Below are 20,962 nucleotides of genomic sequence, written 5' to 3'. Positions count from 1 at the left end.
AATTTGCGCATAAATCGAGCGGTATTATACTCATTATTAAACACTTATTAAAGACTGAACACGTTTTAGAATGTAGGATCTCAGTATTAGAGATTTTTCTGATTATTTCAAAAACCCAAAACAGATGCACGAGGGATTAAAGGAGTCACAGTAAATATATACTGAAATGAAACACTCAGGAAAATAATCAACGATGTGAGGAGTTACAGTTACTCCCACACTGTTGAGCACGTTCCTATAATAACAGCTTTAGCCTGAAGTGATGTGTTCCTCTCAAACTACAGCAATTTCGCATCGATTATGATTATTTATTCGTTATAGGTTTTTTTTTTTTATCCATTTATAGTTATATTTAATACCATGGAACATCAGCAAAACATTAGTTTATGTTGTCCAGGGTGTACAGTACACTGGCATCACAAGCCTCACACCCAGGTTTCCCAGGATAGACTCCGGATCCTCCATGATCTGGGCCAAAGTGCTTAGAGAAAGTGGATGAGAGTGAGTGAGTGAGTGAGTGAGTGAGCTTTTCACACCTGACACCTTGTTGTTCTTGAACATGAAGTTGTTTTTATTATTATTATTATTGCTCAGCAAACTGAGCTGAGCACATAAATCATCATGACAGAAAAATCATTTCAAATGAGTCATTTTGAGCTCAAGTAGAACACAATAGTGAAGCGATGTCCACTTTATTGCTATTTTCATTTTCTATAAATGTCTGTCTTGGCTAGTCGATATGTCGGATATGTTCAGATATGTTCAGATATGTTTCTATTCACTAATGGATGATGTGAGTAAAAATAACCTGTCAGTTGGAGTCTAAAAGTCATCATTAAAGGAGCTGTAATTATTCTCTCAGCTGTCCGTCATCACAATGAGTCCAATTCAACGTTACGCATTTCCAAAATGAGACGTGTTAATAAGAGCTGGATGGGTTTTTTTTTTTTTTTTTTTATTTTAATGTGGTGCTCTAAGTACATCCTGTTTGCTCAGCCTGAGTCATCCTTCAGCTCTCACACTGTGGGTTTAGTCAAGAAAGTTCATCATGAAGAACTCATGAGGAAGCTTCACACATTTTGCACGTGTTTTTATTTTTCAACATGTGATTGTTTGACACGCTTTGTTTATTTTCACCTTTTCAAGTTTTGAAAAAAATATTTACATAATTACTCACATAATGAGTCATTTACTTGAGTTTCTTGAGGTCACGTGCAATTTCAGGGCATAAGATGATTCAATGCATGTTCACGTGTCATGTTTTCCTACAGTTTGAATCAGAGACAACTTAATTATGTAATGATCAATACAAAATAAATAAATTATGATAGTAATAATTTGCTTTAAATCGATAGAAGTGTCCATAATTATGGAAATATCCGCTAGAGGACGGTAAATGAGACGTAGAGCGCGGCTGTGTGTGTGCGCGCGCGTGTGTACGTGCGCGTGTGTGTGCGTGTGTGCATGTGTTTTGATTTTCTAAGACAGACCACTAGAGGGCAGTAGAAACAACAAAAGAAGCAGACTTTAGACACCAAAGTTTAAGAAATATCAAATTGCTTTGTTTGTTTTTAAGAGAGACATTTGCAAGACTAACTGGCTCTTTCCAGTAACGATGCAGAAAGGAAAATAGACTCAAATATCTAGAAAACATTTTTAATTAACATTTTCTATTTACATTCTGATAAAAAATACAAGCTTCGTTCGTAATTACAGTTTACACAAAGCGTTAGAGGACGAGAATAAATAGATTGTCCTGCCTTTGCAGAGGTCAGTGAAGTAGTTTATCAAACACAAAAATGTGGGGACTTTACTTTGGTGGTTATTTAAGGGTTTATTGGATAATTTAAGGATTTTTAGCTTCATAAAAGGGTTCTGATGGAGAAACACTCTGTTTTAGGGTTCCACATAGAACCTTAAAGCGACAATTTGGGTTCTAAGTGTTCTTTAGAACCCAAATCAACTTTTCATCCAAGGTGAGTTGTGTGAATTGTGAGATTTTGTTGGAACATTTTTGTTTCTTATTTTTCCTTATAGCTTTTTGGTTAATGTATTCCTACAAATATTATATTATATGCATATTATTCTAATATTAATGTATTCTAATGAACATAAAATTATATATAATAAAGTTAATATTTGTACAATATTAATGCACACTCATCATTGAGTTGCTTCTTTTGTATAAAAGGTGCTATAAAAACGTTTACAAATGAAGATTTAATGATTATTTTATCGCTTGTTTGGCATATCTGATGTGACAGTCGTGACATAGGAACACGTCACTAACCCACGTTCATTCTGGGGCTTTAAAGTCTCTTCTGTCCCACTCCTGGGCTTCTTCACGTACACTGAGACCTTGTGACCTGTTTCAGATTCACGTCTGCTCCTCTCTCTGTCTACAGGAAGCACAGTATTGATTTGCGGTTCCAAGACCAGTCCATTTTTTCTTACGTGGGGGTCTGTGGCTCTACCAGGTCTTCCCTATGGCCTGAATGTGCTCCTTGGCCTTCATCCTGAGCGAGGCGATGCTAGAGTTACGAGGGTCGGCTTCCTCCAGAGACAGTGTGTCCATGAAGCCTGAGCAGTGGAAGGGAAGTGGAGGAGGAGGAGGAGCACATGGAGCTCCGATTGGGGGCAGAGCATGACTGACCGTGGGTGTTCCGAGGAAAGATGGCGTGTAACCGGACGGCGAGGTAAGGAAGGGTGGGAAGGAGTGCAGAGGAGAGGTGGAGGAGGAGACACATGGCGGTGCCATCCAGGGTTCTACAGTAGGAGATCTGCTGAAGGAGAGCATGGACGAGTCCTGCAGTTTGATAGGGCTGATGGAGCTCAATTCCAACTTCTCCTGACGACGCCATTTAGCACGACGGTTCTGGAACCACACCTGTAAGAAATACACCACATTACACCGGGGTACTACAAGTCTCCTAAGTAACGATAAATCAGAAAATAATCATTAAAATAAAATAAAAAGGTTTTAACCATTGCATAGAATACACATTCTATCTATGTATCTATCAATCACCCTTGCCCCATTTTTGTATTTCTTTCTTTCATTCATTCTATCATCACTGCTTCTATCTATCTATCTATCTATCTATCTATCTATCTATCTATCTATCTATCTATCTATCTTTCCTACTATCTATCTGCCTATCATCCTTGATCCGTTTTTGTCTTTCTTTCTTTCTTTCATTCATTCTATCATCACTGCCTCTATCAATGTAGGCCTATCTATCTATCATTGACTCTTTCTTTATTACATTCTTTCTTTCGTCCCATCCATCCATCCATCCATCCATCCATTCACTCATCCTTTGCCTCACCTGCACGCGCACTTCCGGCAGGTTGACCTTGAGGGCGAGCTCCTCTCGGCTGCACGCGTCCGGATAGCGCGACTTCTCGAACGCCCGCTCGAGCTCGTGCAGCTGGAACGTGGTGAACGTGGTCCGGTTGCGCCTGTGCTTCTTCTTTGCGCGCTCTTCGTCCGACAGCTTCCCGTCGCCGCCTTCCGGGAACTCGGGGCTCACCGGGGTGCCGGATCTAACGTCACATCGGACACCTGGGGGCACGCGGACAGGTTAGAATCAGGCTCGTGTAGTAGTAGCCTAGTAATAATAATAATAATAATAATAATAATAATAATAATAATAATAATAATATCTTGAATATGGACGATTTATCATATATGTAGAAAAATGAGAGTCCCCTCTCTCTCTGTGTGTGTGTGTGTGTGTGTGTGTGTGTGTGTGTGTGTGTGTGTGTCACCAGCATCACTGTGAGCTGTTTATAAAGTTATAATATATATTTGTATAATAATAAAATCATGAATTCTGCAGGGAAACTGATTTCCATGAAGGCGGTGTGTAGAAAGCGGATGGTGCTGTAACCGTTCTACTGAAGCCGCAAAGTGGGAATTTTTCACCATAAAAGGTTCATTTATGAAAGTTTATTTTGGTCTTTTTGTTAGAAAAATAATAATTCTGCTGCAGTGGTGCAAACCCCGTGCTGAAAGGGTCTTGGGGGAACCAAATAAAATTCCTAAACAGTACAGTGTAAAAAACAAAAACAAAAACAAAAACAAAAAACAAATTTCCTTAAGATCGCAGTACAGATGAGTTTTTCCTTGCCACCGTCGCCACTCAGTGGCTTGCTCAGTTGGGATAAACTCACACCTTTAATATCTGTATACCATGTTGATATTTCTGTAAAGCTGCTTTGAGACAATGTCTATTGTAAAAAGCGCTATACAAATAAAATTGAATTGAACTGAATAGATGAACTGCAGTTAGAACTTTTCAGTTTTGACCTGTAGCACTCACAGAACCCAAAACACACCGAAAACTGTAGCATGCACCTGTAAAACATTACTAGTGGAAAAAAAGATTTTTCTTAATTAGCCTAAACACACTGCACATGTGAGCGATGCTTTACTGACACAGTTATTAAAACCAGTTCCCGATTTCATTACAGCATCAAATGTGATCTAATACATGAACATTCACAACTTCATTTCCTGTCCATTATTATTTAATTAATCAAATAATTATTTCATTACCTTTTTTCCTGAAATATTTTTGTACAATTCTTGTGTATTTGTGTGCAATCTCTGAGGATTATGTATGTATATATAATATTAAACGTAGGTATATTAGTCAAAAACATGTTTTCTAAGATCATTTTAATCACCTGACTGATAATTGTGGGTTGGTGGGTGGGTGGGGGGTTGTTTCACTTTCACAACATGACATAAAAATATTGGATAAATATTTATCTATATATTTATTAAAAATAAAATAAAATAAAAAATCTTATGTGAACTTTAACGCATTTTTAAGTGCACATTTTACTGCACTTAAATCACATGGTGTTTAAATAAATATAAAAGTCAAAACATGTTGTATTTATGTCCAATTTACGGCACTCGATAACGTTAGAAAATAATTTTTAAATAATTTAGGCTAAGTCAGGTTCGTAACTTTCACAACAACAACAACAACAACAACAACAACAACAACAACAATAATAATACTAACAATAATAATAATAATAATAACAATAATAATAGCAATAATAGTGTTCTGTTAAGGTAAAAAATTGCACGATTTTATTTTTATTTAAAGTGAAATCCCCCCCCCAATTTAATAACATCTTCAACTGAAGTCTTCCTGTCTTTACTGTTCTCCAAAAACATTAAGGTTGGTCACGTATAATATTGCTATTTATTTATGTTATTTTCTATTATTAAGCGGAGAACAGAACAAGAATAAGCTAATAAAATCGCTTTACACCACGGAGCACTTAGAGATCCACTCGCATTTAAAAATCACTTTTTGAAATGTTTTTTTAATTGTTTTTTTAGGAATGGTCTGTACACATCCGCTCTGTACACATGCAGGAGTGAAATGAAAGTCACTTACTGTCCATCATCTGCTTCTTCACACTGCTCTGCTCCTCTCTGAAGCCTAAAATGGCCTCGATGCTGTGAACTCTGCTCTGATTTCCTAAAAGTCGCTCCTCCATCATTTCTGAGCCCAGAATTCGCATTGGATTTTTAACACCCGGAAGTAACCAAAACAAACAATATTCATAAACAAAAAGCGTCTTCTTTTCTTCAAGCTACCACAAATGGAAGTCTGAGTGAAGATCGGATGTGCTGAAAGTTGGACAATCAGGAGAATGGTGTAAACTGGGTCTAATTCCGTGTTTGGAGAGGAGAGCTGCTCCAGTAACTCCAGTGTCAGGTGTTTCTCCTTTCTCACTTCTCTCCTGGGTTTTTATATCCGACCTCCTCAGCAGGATCCCCCTCTGTCTCCATCACCCCCGGACACATCACAGGGTGGACCAGGGCCTTCAGTTTTTGCCTGAGCTCCTCCCATCAACAACTTAACCCCCCCCCCCCCCCCCCCCCCCCCAGCCCCCCAAACCCCCAAACCCCGACCCCAATCAAATCACCCAATCATTACCCCCCCTAACCCCCCCGCAATCATCAAGTTTACCCCGCAACCAGTTTACACCCCAGTTTACCCCCCAGTTTATCCAGCCAGGGTAATCCTTTAATCCATTTAGTGTCTCAAGAAGACAAAACCGCTGCGTAGCGCTTCCCGTGCAAAAGCTTCCTGAAAAATAAATTTCGGGAATGCTAAATACCTTAGTACTGACGACTCGAACACACTTTCAACTCCATTTTGATATATTCAATTCAATTCCCAAAAATAAACATTACTACTACTACTACTACTACTTGGGTCTACTTCTACTACTACTACTACTACTACTGCTGCTGCTGCTATTACTACTACTACTAATAATATTATATTATTACTGTATTGTATGTTATATAATTATTAATAACATATATTTCTATATTAAATACAGTAAATATGGGGAAATTATAAGTTATAATTATAAATAATGAAAGTATATAAATTATATACTATAATACTATAAATATTATGTACTAAGAACTCCAATGTTTCAGTTCAATAAATAAAAATAAATACATTCAAAGAAGAAGTGTGTGTGTGTGTGTGTGTGTGTGTGTGTGTGTGTGTGTGTGTGTGTGTGTGTATGGGGTTAAAAAAATCACACAACTGCCCAACACCTCATGATTTAAATATTCGTGTTATAGAAATAAAATTAGTCAGTTAACCTGAAATTAAGCTATAATAATACTCACTATAATAATATTATCTATAATAACACTCTTTATAATAATATTATCTGTAATAATAATCTACAGCCTATTTACTCAACAAGAGAAGGTGAAATGATATATTATTAATTATCATTTTAATCATGAAAAGAAGAGAGTGAAATCCATTATCTCCGTGAAAAAATGAAGTGCATTGTGGGTTAAAATTGCAAAACCAGTTAAAATAACAGTTAAAAGTAATAAATAAATAGATAATAATATCCAATAAATAGATAGGCTAGATGTTTTTTGCCCAATTTCTGGTATACATATGGATAATGGATAACATCTCATGCGTCTGTGTCTGTGTGTGTGTGTGTGTGGTTGTGTGGCAGTATTTACTCCAATTAACAACACAGCAATTAAAATGAAGAGATTTCTGACATCACATGAAAGTAAGGAGATGTTAAATGGTGACAATTTTAGTTTAAAAGTTCAAAAGTTTGTTTTAATTTGTTTAATCAGACAGCACACTGCAGGTCTAATCCTCTACTTTTTAATCTTTTCATGCACTCTTATGAAGAGATATAGCCTACAGTCAACCCCCTCCCTTATTTAACATTCTCAGTGTCTCTTATATTTCTTTACAAACTTCCTACACTAAATTCCAAAGTAAGAGAAAAAAAAATGCAATATACAATGAAGTTTTTAAAACTTAATTTTAAAGGATTTTATGCTGCATTACGTCATTATTAATACCTTGCTATAATTTGATCAAAATTTACACGTCATTAATTTTGGATTTTTTTTTTGTATAGACGTATATTTTTTCTATTCCAATTATAATTAGCCTGTCCTTTCATGGTTTTCCTACACACTGATAATCTGTTTATTGTTTCATAGCCCAAGTGATATTTATTTTTATTGTATTTTTTTTTATTATTATACAGCAACTGGAGCTCATAATACACTTCATTTCGGCACTGTGTGTGTGTGTGTGTGTGTGTGTGTGTGTGGTTTAAGAGGACAGTCAAAAGCGCTTAATGAAGGGGTTAATTAGGAAACTGAAAGCCACTAATCCCGCCTCCGTGCTCCTAATAACGGGTTTAGTTACACTCCTGTAACCTGTGATTCAGGTGCACTATATTAGAAGAATCGAGACTTCCTCCACATGGAGCAGAATCGCGGAATTAACGCGGAACAAAGGCGCAGAGCCGCAGTGCGCAGGTTTAAAGCGGATTAACGCTTTCATCAGGACAAAAACCCGCTTGATTCTAACTGTTTGGATTTCCTTATTCCAGCTCATAACGCTCCATTAGACTCCTTCAGCTCCTCAGTGTTTCTTCTCAGCAGTGAAAGGAGAGAAATAGACAATGATGGAAGGAAAAGTGAATGATTTGATACAGTGACATTTCTTTTGCGACATTGGTCCTCATGACACCTCCCAGTCCTTCCTGACGGACATTTTCCTCTTCCCCATGGCCTAATTTCTGTTCAGTAACAGCTCTGTTAGTTTAGTTATTCCCATAGTTATGATGTAGCAGCCTATAGTTAGCAAGTTTTAAATATCCAACTTTTTACAGAATTTCTAATAAATTGTCCACAGTGGGGACATTCCGCCAATAGAGTACCTTTGCTATGTCCATACATTTTAAAAGAATACATGCACAGAATAATAGCTGCAAACTAAAATATAATAAAACGACCAAAAAAAAGGTGGTTTTATATGATATATATTTGTTAAAGATATCAATAACCTTAATGTCCCCACTCAGAAAGACAGGTTCCCCTTGTCCCACCTTATTGACAATCATTTTGCGTTCCAAATATATAGTAATAAGCTAAAATTAACTATTAAGTTTATTTATTTATTTATTTATTTATTTATTGTATGGTCAAATTGTTGTGTGTCATTTAAGGGTGAAAACATTAACTTGCCTTATTACGTTAATTAAGTAATAATGGCCTAATTATTCATCTAATCCCACAGTATAGGCTGCTGAAACCCATTTACTCATTTTCATTAGGATCAATAATTCTTCTTCCTGGAAGCCTGCAGCCATGACATATATCATATACGAATTAGTGTGTGAGAGACAAAAACTGTATATTGTTCATTTTTCCACCAGGACATAGAAAAACGGGAAATAATCCTCTGTTATAACACAAATGTGATCAATATAAATATAAATATCAATATAAATATAAACACAACCAAACTCTTCTTTTTATACAGTGAGTATAGAACAGTAGCTTCCAGTTTAATTAGCATGCAGTTACATTTAAAAAATCCAAACACCAATATATAACCTTTGATTACTTTTCAATAAAGCGTTCAAACTCTCTCATAAGCACTCACAGAAACAGATTCACTAACACAATCACAAACAGCCTTGCTGAAAATACTGAATAAAGTAGTGAAGTGACTCTGTAATAATACTAAGAATAGTTTCAAGTGCAGTTTATGTTGTTGTTGAAATAATAGATCAAGTATAAATGAATTAATTTCCGCTCGTACTCTTTTTCTAAACAACTGATTCATCTCATCTGCTCATGTTCAAGTTCATCAATTCAAACAGATGCTTTTACATAACGTAAAACACAGTAATTCTTCATCTCTCTCTCTCTCTCTCTCTCTCTCTCTCTCTCTCTCTCTCTCTCTCTCTCTCTCTCTCTCTCTCGTCACCATGTGTTGCATCTTGTCAGGATGGTTACATGACGCAGCACTTCTCCTCGGCCTTGCCCTTTATCTCGTTAAACGTGGCTGTGGCTTTCTCCTTCATCTGCTCCATGTCCATGTTCTGCAGGTTCTGTATCTGGCCTAGGATGGAATCTTTCTCCTCCTCCTCCGTCGCGTCCTCGTCAACCATCTTCAGAAGCTCCTCGGGCACGTCCACGTCATCGCCGGCGATCTGGATCATGTTCTCGTCCTGCTCGCTCTGACAACATGGAGGAGGTAAAGGGTAATTTAAGATAAGATAAAGATCAAAAAGTTCCAGAATGCAGCACAGCGATACAACACAGTTGTGCTGAGTGATGACAGAGACTCGGCTTGGCTATTCCGCGATCTATAACATGATGACCGCGACAGTGTTGATGGCGATATTAGCATGACAGTCGAAGCTTTAGAAGCAGATCTGTTCACGCAGATTGTACAGACATGGAGGTGAGAAAGCTGGACAGACTGAAACACTAAAGCGCCGCTGCATCGCTCTCTTTAGGTAGAGATGAGGCAAGAGCTAATCCTAAGAGCAAGCTCCACCAAACTTGGAATTTCTAATAGGGACCTCGAGATGGTCTCCTGAGCCCTGAGTTCAGCAAGTGACGTCAAATCAACATAGCCCCTCACAGCATCAACAGGAGAAGTATAGGCCTACGTATGTCAGTCATCACAGTTAGCTGGCTAGCTTGTTGCTAACAAAAGACGAACACGGAGACGCGTCCATGTTTGTTTCCCACTTTGTAGCTCGAATGCACAGAGGTTGAAAATGGCATTGTGGGTAATGTAGAAAACTATTACCCAACGTGAACATAGACCAACGTGTCAAAGAAAGAGGTATAAGCAACAAAAAAAAAAACAACACTTAGATTTGCATTATAACATAAATCTCGAACACTGTTGAAGATTGCATGTTCATTATAAAGCGTAAAATGCTTGTCGTTCAGGGTGAATTTTTCCTTTAATGATTGTGATCTTTCTTTATTTCTTTCTTGTTGCATGGGTTTCATGGCTTCCCAGCATCGATACACACCTACAGCTCCATCAGCTTAGGTAAATCTGTCCATGTTTAAGATATTTTCACTTGTACTGCACTTGAAATGTATGAAAGGTGGGTTTTACGCTACAGTAAGTCAATTATTGTAATTATTATCATTACACTTTATTGATCCTAAGGGGAAATTAGTGATCCCAAAATTTCTCAACATGCCACACAAAATAACTGTGTGTGTGTGTGTGTGTGTGTGTGTGTGTGGACTTGTGTGTTGTATCTTTAAATCCTGTATATTTTTTACATTTAGTGGAAAAAGGACAGAAGCTTTAAAACAGTTAACCGTCAGTGAGGTTATATTTATATCTGTAATTAAAAATGCACGGCCCTGGATGCACTTTTTTTTTTTTTAGATCATCTATAGTGTAATTCCTCTGAACACTGACCTCAGTAAAGGATTAGAGCTTTAAAGAAACGCTAAATCCATGCACAGGAAACAGCAAACAGGAGTCAACATGCACCATGGTCTTATTCAACATGGATAATTTGATAATATTAAATATAATAATTGTTATATAAGATTAAATGAAGGTTGAGTGTAAAATCATAAATTCAGTGCAGTGTTTCTATTGTATAGGGTTCTCGAGTTAGTGTTTTTCTTGAAACTGGGCTGTAGTTTGATTCCACATCAAAACACAAAATTGCAAGTTTTAAAGTCCTTTAAAAAACTGGACAAAGAACAAAACAGAACGCTAAGCGTCACAATTTTATGGTCGAATGTATGCATCTTACTATACACATACACAACTTAACTAGAACAGATCAAATAAAATTCAAAACATTTCATTTGAATAATATTGTAATCCATCCATCCATCTATCCTCTATACCGCTTCATCCTTTTCAGGATCACGGGAAACCTGGAGCCTATCCCAGGGAGCATCGGGCACGAGGCAGGGTACACCCTGGACAGGGTGCCAATCCATCGCAGGGCACAATCACATACACACTCACGCACCCGTTCACACACTACGGACACTTTGGACATGCTAATCAGCCTACCATGCATGTCTTTGGACTGGGGGAGGAAACTGGAGTACCCGGAGGAAACCCCCGCAGCACGGGCAGAACATGCAAACTCCGCACACACAGGGCCATGGTGGGAATTGAACCCCCGACACTGGAGGTGTGAGGTGAACACGCTAACCACTAAGCCGCCGTGTGCCCCATAATTTTGTAATTAAATATTTTAATTCTGTTAGATACAAACTATGAGCTTTACAAGACATTTAGTCAGTGTTTTGAATGGTTACGTAGGCGATGATGAATGAGCGAACGTCGACAAGGCGAAGCTAGAGGTACTAGGAAGTAGAAAGAAGATCATTCGAAGCAAACAGGAAGTGTTCATGATGGTTCCTACCTTTGGCAGTCTGTATTTCTCCCGAAGACATACCCTGAGATTTGCCCTCTCTGCCTTCCTGTGTAGGAAATCAGCATCTCTCTCCATTCTGAAGGTCACAACAAGGTCACGTCAGATCTTGAATCAGCTTTAACTCTGATTTACAGTGAGTGAGAACTTATCTTACACTGCACATTTACTGTGAGGAAATGATTGCAATAAAATCTCATTTTGTGTGATAAGTGCTGTATGACAGATTATACAATAGAGCCTCTCACAGCAGTCGTACGATGCTGGAGAGTTTTTAGACGTATGTTGCAATCAGAAAGAGCACAACTTGTTTGTTGGTCATCTTTGTGAGGAAAGAGAGAAAAAAGAGAGGACTGGTGAGGGAACGACTGTTTATAACTGCTATAACGTAAGTAAGAGCTGGAACTTGTTTCATGGATGTACCACAACATTAACTGTAAACGGATAAACAGTCTGACGCGTCATTTTAAAAAAATAAATAAGCATTGTAGTCGTTAGTAGATTGCTGTTACGCTGTATAAGAGGAATAAAAGACTTTGTGGCGTGATGTTATAGCACAACATTCAACTATGGAGCTTTAACAGTAACTCCGCTTCTTTAATCACACCACCTTGGCGTTGATTGTTTTCCTGTAACAGCATGACAGTGGGTTTTATTCCTTACTAAACGTCAGAACGGATGTAACATGATGGCTGACCCATGGCCTCGGCTCAGGAGGAAAGGATTAGAGAGGATGGAATTATGTCACAGTGTTTACAGGGTTTATCGTATAATCGAACCGACAGCAAAACCTTCACGTCTGCGTTCAGAAAATAAAGTTTTGCATCACAGTGTTAAATGAATGTTATTTTATAGTGTAATGAAACATTGGAGACAAGATTAAAGAGGATTCATTTTGCTGGAAATTATTTTTTTGTTTTTGGCAGAGATGGAGGATAATTACTAAATCTCATCATCACATCTGGAGTTACAATTACAATTTATTGATGATATATATAGATAACTAGTACTGTATATTGACCTACTTCTCCTCCACCAGTTGTTTCTGATACTCCTCATATTCCTCTCGGGTCATCCCGGCCGCCGCCGCCGGGTCCTTTGGAGTTTCTGCTTCGGATTTCTCTTCTCCTCCTCCAAGTCCCATCCCTTTCAGCGGGTTCCCCACCATGCTCTTAATGAGAAACGCCATTTTCCTCTCTGTCTGAGTGTGTTAGGTCCTTGTTTTTTGGTGAAAGGTCTGCAATCCAGCAGAGTTTAGAGCTTTGTTTAACCCAACAGCTTCTGTCAAGGACAGTGGTGAGGAATGAGTGAGAGAGAGAGAGAGAGAGAGAGAGAGAGAGAGAGAGAGAGAGAGAGAGAGAGAGAGAGAGAGAGGCTGTAATCTGGATTAAACTACGGCTCTACTTTGGCAGATGGTCATGGGTCTTTCCTCTTCAACAGCAGTAAAGCACACAGACATGTCACACATACAAAACAAAAAAAGACAACTTTAAATTTTGAGGATTGGACTATATTTTTTTCTTCTGGTTCATTACTTTGGCTCTCATGAATAAGACTGCCTGCTAATCAGATTACATAATGAATAGGAAACATGATGTAGATCAGCTCCAGAGCTCAAAGATCTTTCACCTAGTTCCTGAAACGTGGCAGAGAAATCAGGATAAGGCACCTGTAACAGGAACCACCTGAACATTTTTATTCAGATTAAAATCTCCAACAGTCCTTGCAACAAAATAGAGGATATCATGCTAGGTCATTACTCATAACCTCAAAGCCAGGAGTTTACAGTACACTGTACTGTACATCAGATATAAATAGTAGAGATGCCACCGAACTGATACTCAGTAAGAAAATTGGATCGGATATCAGATAATATCAGATACCGTGACAAACAGCAAAGCATGGAACTGGTTTTGGAAAAGAAATCTATTTTTGGAGCTGGAAACGTTCACATATAAAGAGGCGTGACTGTTTTTTCTTTTGATAGGATTGATTTGATTATATTTCTAGTTTATATTATATTATATTTACAATGAAAGTATTTAATAATTGTATAATGTTTAAAATGCCATTTAAATGTTACAGTAAAAAAAAAAAAAAAAAAAAAAAAACATTTTTAAGCTTACTAATTTCCAAAGAAACAGGTATTAATTGGACGGGTTTTGATATCGACTGATACTCAAGTCTGGTCAGACTGAAGCTGTTCTCGGAGACCTGATGCAGGAACAACATGACAGATGTGTTTGCTTTCACTGTATAATCTGATAAAAGAGAGAGAGAGATTGAGAGAGAGAGAGAGAGAGAGAGAGAGAGAGAGAGAGAGAGAGAGAGAGAGAGAGAGAGAGGGAGGCTGTAATCTGGATTAAACTACGGCTCTACTTTGGCAGATGGTCATGGGTTTTTCTCTTCAACAGCAGTAAAGCACACAGACATGTCACACATCCAAAACAAAAAAAGACGACTTTAAATTTTGAAGATTGGACTATATTTTTTTCTTCTGGTTCATTACTTTGGCTCTCATGAATAAGACTGCCTGCTAGTCAGATTACATAATGAATAGGAAACAATATTGCTAATATTGTTCAATTGCTAAATATCAAGTGAAAAACAGAAATGTTTTTTTTTGGGAAAAAACAAACAAACAAAAAAAATACCTTCCAATATCAAGCTTTGCACAAGTGTACACACCCTTTTATAATTGGGAACGTGACAGTGTTCAGAATCAACCAATCACATTTAAATTCATGTTAAATACTATTAGTGTACACCTGCCTTCATTTAAAGTGACTGATTAATTCCAAATAAATTCCAGCTGTCCTATAGGATATCCTATAGGATTCTCCTGACATCTTCAATATCCAACTGGAAAAGCCATGGGCCACAAAGAGCTTACAAAGCAGGTACGGGATCTCACTGTTGAAAAATATCAATCAGGAAAGGGTTACAAATAAATTTCAAGGTATTGGAACACTCTAAAGAGAATAATCAAGTGGAGAAAATATGGCATGACACTGACACTACTAAAAACAGGACGTCCCTCTAAAACTGATGAGAAGATCAGGAGAAAACTGCTCATGGAGGCTGCCGAGAAGCCTACAGCGACATTATAGCAACATCCTGAATTCGTCATATCTCTGGGCTATAGGGTACGGAAACCTTTTTTTAAATAAAAAAAACAAATAAAAAAAAAAAACATCTCAAACCTTACAAAATCATGTGGAATAATGTGCTTTGGTCTGGTGAGACCAAGGTTGAACTTTTTGGCCATAATACCCAAAGATGTTTGGCACAAAAACCAGAGCACATCACCAAAAGAACACCATCCCTACCTTAAGGTTTCTGCTAAAACACGTAAGACGAAGAGGAATTTCACTTTTCGGCATGACAACGACCTGAAGCAAACCTCCGAATCACCAAAGGAACGCCTTCACCGAAACAAGATCAAGGTTTTGGAACGGCCCAGCCAGAGCCTAGGTCTAAATCAACATCCAATCAAACATCTGTGTGGTGACCTGAAGAGGGCTGTGTACAGGAGATGCTCAGCCAATCTGACAGAGTTAGAACACTTTTACAAGGAAGAATGGCAAAATATTGTTAAGTCAGGATGCTCCAAACTGACTGACTCTCACCCAAAAAGATTGAATGCTGTGAAAAAATCTAAAGGTGCTTCCACAGAGTATTACTTTAGGGGTGTGCACACTTATGCAGCCAGGTTATTGTACAATTTTTATGTTTCATTTTCCCCTAAAACGATTCTTATTGCTTTTCACTTTAACAGGTTAAAATTCTGCAATAAAGGTAGAAAAGGTTCTGACATGATTTATCGTTGTTTCATTTTTTTTACATGAAAAAAAAACCTGCCATTTGAACAGGGGTGTGTAAACTTTTTATATCCACTATGCACAAAAACAATAGTTTATAGCTAGTTCATCGCCAGTAACTGCCATGGGTACAACTTCTAATCTGGTATGTGGACAAATATCGATTCTAATTCATTCTATTCTAAACAATGATTTTTTTCAGCAAATTAATGTTTAAAAATAAACTCAGAACAAATTGCCACATATTTAAGGCCAAATTCGGATAAAATTTCTTTTGATATCTTGATTAAAAAGCTACAGATATAAATAAACCTTCTTTCGAACAAATATTTGTTGTTACAGTGTGTATTTGTAAAGCCTGTGGTGAGGATTTCCACCTCTGCTGTTTTTAATCATTAAGTGAATCCCGTACACAGCTAATAAGGACGAGGAGAAGGGGAGCGTCACAGAGGCAGCGAAAAGTGTCTCTTAATCCTTACGTTTACACAATGTGTTAAAGTAAGAGTGAAAGAAGCAGAACGAGGGGGTGTGAGCATGATCAGTGTTTACACTGAACAGGAACCTCTTCTCCATTCATGACCAGGAAAAGCAACATGCACGTCTCACAAATGTTACAACTTGGGTCTAGCTGGTGGGGGTTTTATTAAAACCAGAAAGTCAACAATTTTCCCCACAGAAACACCAGAATGTGGCTTTTAGAAGAACCTAAACTTTTATATAAACCTATACCCATTTGTTGTTCAGTAAAACATTTTGGCTTGAGAGATTATATATATATATATAGATATATATAAAAATAGATAAAAGAGCACAAGCTCAAAAAGGATTTGTTGTATATTTAAGCATCCTAAAACATTTTTCATTGGGAAACATATGGGGAAACATTTTGTCCGTTTATAGTTACATTTAACATTTAGCTTAAGTTATAGCAGGTATAAACGCAAAGAAGCGTAAACTCCTCTGTCGGAGAACAAAGATTTACACAGCTGTAAAACAGTCTGACTGTTGCAAAGCGCGACACTGGGGACTCCTTCCGTAAATGTTAAATATCTCCTTACTTTAAAAATACTTTTTCAGTAGAAAGATATAAAATATAAATATAAAATGTAAGAAATATACGTGCGTTTTATAGCTGTGCCAAGGTCACAGAGGTCAGCGCTAAATAACGAGACCACTCTTGTGGGTTTGGATTTCTGTTTATGTAAATTGCTCAGGAAAAAAAATAAAGTAATAATAATTTGGCAGTTTGGCTACAAGTCTTCAGGAATAGACAGCATTTTCCCCTCTAAACAACGTCTGATATAAAAGATCATGTTTCTACAGTAGAACGACAACGGTCTCAGAGGGACAGTGGTTGGTTTCCTGAAGCGATACAGACTGAAGTAGAAATTCATAACACTAATCAAATATATTAATACATGAGATTTAAGGGACTTTAAACCAAGAATGGGAACAAAATCACTCATTTACACCCTGTACAATTCTGATCAAATTAAAAAAATACTTCAGGCTTTCAAGTAGAATAACTTAGAACAATGATGTTTTTGCAACAAAACTAGACGACTGTGATGAGTTCGGCAAAAGTTCATCAAAAGAATTTCTTCGCTGCTGCTTCCTTTTGGCTTCTGAAAGAAAGAGAGAGACAGAGAGAGGGAGAGAGAGAATTTTTATTAGATTTAATGAACTAAAACAGAAGAATTTATTTCTCATATTTATTAAACATAACAGTAAAATGACTGAATCTGGACCAAAAACTCAATCACAATCACATCCATTAGGATGGAGAGTATACAGTATGGATAATTACAACAGGCTGAAATGTGTTCAGTAAATAAAATTTTAAAATACTGTATAGAGTTTATTTGATCGATCTTCAGGGAAAATAAGCAGACAGAATCAGTAAACGTTTACACAGGAGAGTTTGGTCTATGCCGTGGTGAGGGATTTTTATTTCTTCTTAAAAGTTGTTCGCAGATGAAACTCACTTGTACACGGCGTATCCGAAAAACAGCAGCGTCTGAACAACGACGAAGATGACGAAGTGCGCTGTGGAGAGACAGGGTGGAGGAGGCGGCTCGGGACATTTCTGCTTCTCCGCTGGAGCCTGAGGAGGGAAACACGAGCAAAAACGAACCACAGCAAAATAATTACTGGCATTAACATCGTAAGCATCTTTAATGTACAGACACAAGAATACCGCCGTCGTTTGCGTCACTTTATCAAGAACAGCATGTGAAAAAGCCACATTCGGGTTTTCTCTGCTTTAATGGAACAAAAATATAGATAATTTAGTCCAGTACATTCTTTGGAAAATTATCAAAAATAAAAATTTTTTATTGGCATTTAATTAGGTTTACATCGGTTTATGTTTATAATGCATGAAAATGCTTATTTTTATTAATATTCAAATGTATATAATTTTTTCCTTTTCCAATGTATATTGAAATGTGTTCAAATAGTTTTCAGCTGCTTTTAAAAAGTAAATAATAATAATAAATGTTTTTATGATTAACACTATACATATTAATATTGCACTTTTCATTAAAGATTAACTTGTGCTTATGTACAATACGTACAGAAATATGCATTATTTTTGGTTTTATATTTTATTTTATTGTATATTTGAAACCAAGTCTCAGCTTAATATGCAAAATAAATAAACAAAAATTAAAGAGAAAAATTCTCAAATCTTGTATTAATTATTCTACATTAATATTTTTTCTTGATAATTACGACTTTGTGTATGAAATATTGTGCACTGTGAGCTCACCGCGTTTCTCTGGATGATGTGCTCGACGTTCCTCTTGACGACGTGTAGATGCTCTTTGATGTCGTTAAAGTGTTGGATCGTCTCGTACGTGCCCAAAGCGCCTGCGTTTCCCTGCTGTGCTGCACTCAGCTGCTGCACCACCACTGAAAAACTGTTTCTATTAAACACACACACACACAGGAGAATATTAAATATGTTTATATTTTTACCTTGTGCAGAGATGATACACATTCACTCACTCTCTCAGTAACCTCAGTGTCACAGAATACACACTAATAAACTCCAAAATAAATATTTGGGCTCCTAAACCAGTTTACTAATAACGTATTGTTTAAATTAATTTCAGGATTTTTGTCCAAGTCCAAAAAAAGTTACTCAGTAAAAGGTTTGTGCTTTATACAGTTGATAAATCAAGGCAAAAGGTTTTACAGCGCCTCTAATGGCCAAGCACCGTCACTGAAACAAAACATTCAAACCTTAACACGGTGAAGCGAAATTCTTCAAATGTAAATGACATGTAAATATTACAGCATGTTTTCCCTGATCTAATCCCATAATCCTTCACCCATAACTAAAAATAATAATTCTCAAAATCCAGCTTTAAATTAGACAGCTAAATGAATCCCCCCAAAAACCATGTTCTCCTTCTAAAACATATTGCACACAATTACAACAAAAAGGATTAGACATAAAGAGATGACATGCTTACCTTTAACATCGTTTAATTTCACACAAAATGGCATTCAAATCAGAATAGGGTCAGAGACAGGTTGTGTATTTCAGATCAAGGCTGTCAGTGAGGCGTGAAGAAAAGCGTACATTTCCCTCAAAGATTTAACATGCAAGCAGTTAAAAAACAAAAAAACAAACAAAAAAAAAACACGAAAAGTCACTTATGCTTAAAAAAACCCTGCTGAATTCTGATTGGTCGGAAGCTTTTTTACGGGACTTATAAAAGCATCATAAAAGCATTTATATAACATGTATGGAAGGAGTCTCCAGTGTCAGCACTTTGTAACAGTCAGAGGTAAAGCTGTAACTTAAAAGTTTAAAGCTGAGGACAGGAACTAACTTGATTCACAGATGTTCAGACAAGCATTAGATCCCAAAACGTCCCTTGAGACACACATTAAACCCTTCGTCTCATCTACATTTGTTCTAAGTGACCTACATACAAAGCAAAAGCCTTTTTGTTTCCACTGCACGATTTTATCATACGTATGCTCAGGTCAATAGATTAATTCAGCATTCGAAGCTTATCTTTACAGATTATTTTGCTAATCTGTACAAGATCAGAGATAAATCTGCAACATAATTCAAACAATATGAAGAAGTGGATTAACCCAAAAGAGCAAACCGCCACCTTGAGTACTGAGTACTAACACCTACTACGTTATGTAGTTAAGAGTGAGACTGTACAACACACAACGCGTTAATCAGTCCGTTCAGGAGTTTTTTGTGATTGTTGTGCCAGAAAACCGCTCAATTTTTCTGCGTTTTGTTTTTTTATTTTCTCCCTCCAAAATTTGCGATGCAACTGGTGGAATTTTGTGCACTTCCATTTGCAGAAAACTCTTAGAATCGGTGAAAACGCAGTGATGTTTGTTAGTAAACGAGACCTTTTAGCTGTACTCATGTTCGACACGTGTGAATCGAAGAGGGCTACAGCTGAACACTCGTTACGTTGTGATGACGTCACGTGACGCGTCTCAGCCCGAATCTGCGGAAAATCTGAGGTAATTTTGAAAAATGCCAAGCTCCCCGGAAAACTGAGCCTTTTCCTTAATATTGCATTCGATTCTGCGATCGCAAACTCGTGAAATCCTGGAAGGACTGCCTCATCAGTGTGAAAAACAGTTCTTTGATTTACGTTACGCCTTGTACTAGCTACCCCATCAGATTAGATTTACAAAATTACGCCAACTAAACTTGCTACTGTATTTAAACTCACCTTCCTTATAAGCTCATTTCATTATTCTTCCATTTTTCCATTACGTCAGGTTTGTGCATCAAACAGTAAACAGGAACTAACTGCAGGTAGGAATTAAAGTTGCGAGTGGGGAAGTGAAGAGCATTTGCATGGATTTGCAGCGTTGTAACTAATTTACATAGAAATGACTGAAAAATCTCAACGTAAATGTCAGTGAAACCACGGATCTGCGTCATATAGTGCAGTAGAAATCCCTTCCTAAGAAGCAAAACGAGCAACAGTCATTATGGGATTTGAACTCAATATATCGGCCACGGAAGAGAATGGGTTCTCCTCCTCCTCCTCATGAGCATAACACAGCAGGTCAAAGCAACTAAAAGTGAATGGGGGGGTCAGTGGGGTTTATCATTCAGGGCAGAGTGTGTGCGTGGAGGAGAATTTCACTTGAGGAAGTGATTAACGCTGGATTACTCACTGAGATCAGACACCTCAGCTGCTGGGTTTAACGCAGATTTACGGCGGCGACGTTGTCCTGGATTTCACTTCAGGATTGTTTTTCTTTCCTTTTTTTTTTTTGCAGACATTCACGTGTTTATTTCACGTTTATTATAAATACCTCTGACTATTACAAAGCTCCGACACTGGAGGAGACTCTTCCCATAAACG

At 37.3% G+C, this 20,962-nt stretch overlaps 3 protein-coding genes across 4 annotated transcripts in view; all 3 read right to left on the bottom strand.

The window, feature by feature from the left end:
- Window positions 1–2,460: 2,460 nt before the first annotated feature.
- Window positions 2,461–5,550, bottom strand: rx3 (retinal homeobox gene 3). Its single transcript, XM_053687961.1, has 3 exons — window positions 5,424–5,550; window positions 3,330–3,565; window positions 2,461–2,887 (listed from the first exon to the last, which is right to left on the bottom strand). The coding sequence occupies exons 1-3, from the start codon at window positions 5,548–5,550 to the stop codon at window positions 2,471–2,473; spliced, it is 780 nt and encodes a 259-aa protein (XP_053543936.1). The 3' UTR covers window positions 2,461–2,470.
- Window positions 5,551–8,857: 3,307 nt separating this feature from the next.
- cplx4a (complexin 4a) lies at window positions 8,858–13,674 on the bottom strand. Its single transcript, XM_017492041.3, has 3 exons — window positions 12,801–13,674; window positions 11,767–11,854; window positions 8,858–9,576 (listed from the first exon to the last, which is right to left on the bottom strand). The coding sequence occupies exons 1-3, from the start codon at window positions 12,962–12,964 to the stop codon at window positions 9,349–9,351; spliced, it is 480 nt and encodes a 159-aa protein (XP_017347530.1). The 5' UTR covers window positions 12,965–13,674; the 3' UTR covers window positions 8,858–9,348.
- A 3,099-nt stretch (window positions 13,675–16,773) lies between these two features.
- Window positions 16,774–20,962, bottom strand: part of lman1 (lectin, mannose-binding, 1) — a 10,962-nt gene continuing 6,773 nt past the window's right edge. Inside the window, exons 11-13 of one of the 2 annotated variants that reach the window (XM_017493290.3) lie at window positions 18,367–18,523; window positions 17,582–17,700; window positions 16,774–17,221 (exon numbers count right to left, since the gene is read on the bottom strand). In XM_017493290.3, coding sequence (XP_017348779.1) covers window positions 17,185–17,221; window positions 17,582–17,700; window positions 18,367–18,523 — 313 coding nt within the window. In that variant the 3' untranslated portion in view covers window positions 16,774–17,184. The remainder of the gene's footprint in view (window positions 17,222–17,581; window positions 17,701–18,366; window positions 18,524–20,962) is intronic. The other variant, XM_017493291.3, reaches the window with a different exon arrangement.

Source organism: Ictalurus punctatus, chromosome 18 (genome assembly GCF_001660625.3).
Source record: "Ictalurus punctatus breed USDA103 chromosome 18, Coco_2.0, whole genome shotgun sequence".
NCBI lineage: Eukaryota > Metazoa > Chordata > Actinopteri > Siluriformes > Ictaluridae > Ictalurus > Ictalurus punctatus.
The sequence above is the reverse complement of the archived record's forward strand: the minus strand, read 5'-3'. Positions and strand labels throughout refer to the sequence as shown.

What these genes read in the sequence shown, in the direction of transcription:
- rx3 (XM_053687961.1), bottom strand. Translation starts at nt 5,550, where the DNA reads ATGCGAATTCTGGGCTCAGAAATGATGGAGGAGCGACTTTTAGGAAAT. An exon ending in GAAGAAGCAGATGATGGACA is followed by an intron (nt 3,566 to 5,423) that starts GTAAGTGACTTT and finishes GCGTGCCCCCAG; the next exon opens with GTGTCCGATGTGACGTTAGA. An exon ending in TGCCGGAAGTGCGCGTGCAG is followed by an intron (nt 2,888 to 3,329) that starts GTGAGGCAAAGG and finishes TATTTCTTACAG; the next exon opens with GTGTGGTTCCAGAACCGTCG.
- cplx4a (XM_017492041.3), bottom strand. Translation starts at nt 12,964, where the DNA reads ATGGCGTTTCTCATTAAGAGCATGGTGGGGAACCCGCTGAAAGGGATG. An exon ending in AAACAACTGGTGGAGGAGAA is followed by an intron (nt 11,855 to 12,800) that starts GTAGGTCAATAT and finishes TGTGACCTTCAG; the next exon opens with AATGGAGAGAGATGCTGATT. An exon ending in AGAAATACAGACTGCCAAAG is followed by an intron (nt 9,577 to 11,766) that starts GTAGGAACCATC and finishes CCATGTTGTCAG; the next exon opens with AGCGAGCAGGACGAGAACAT.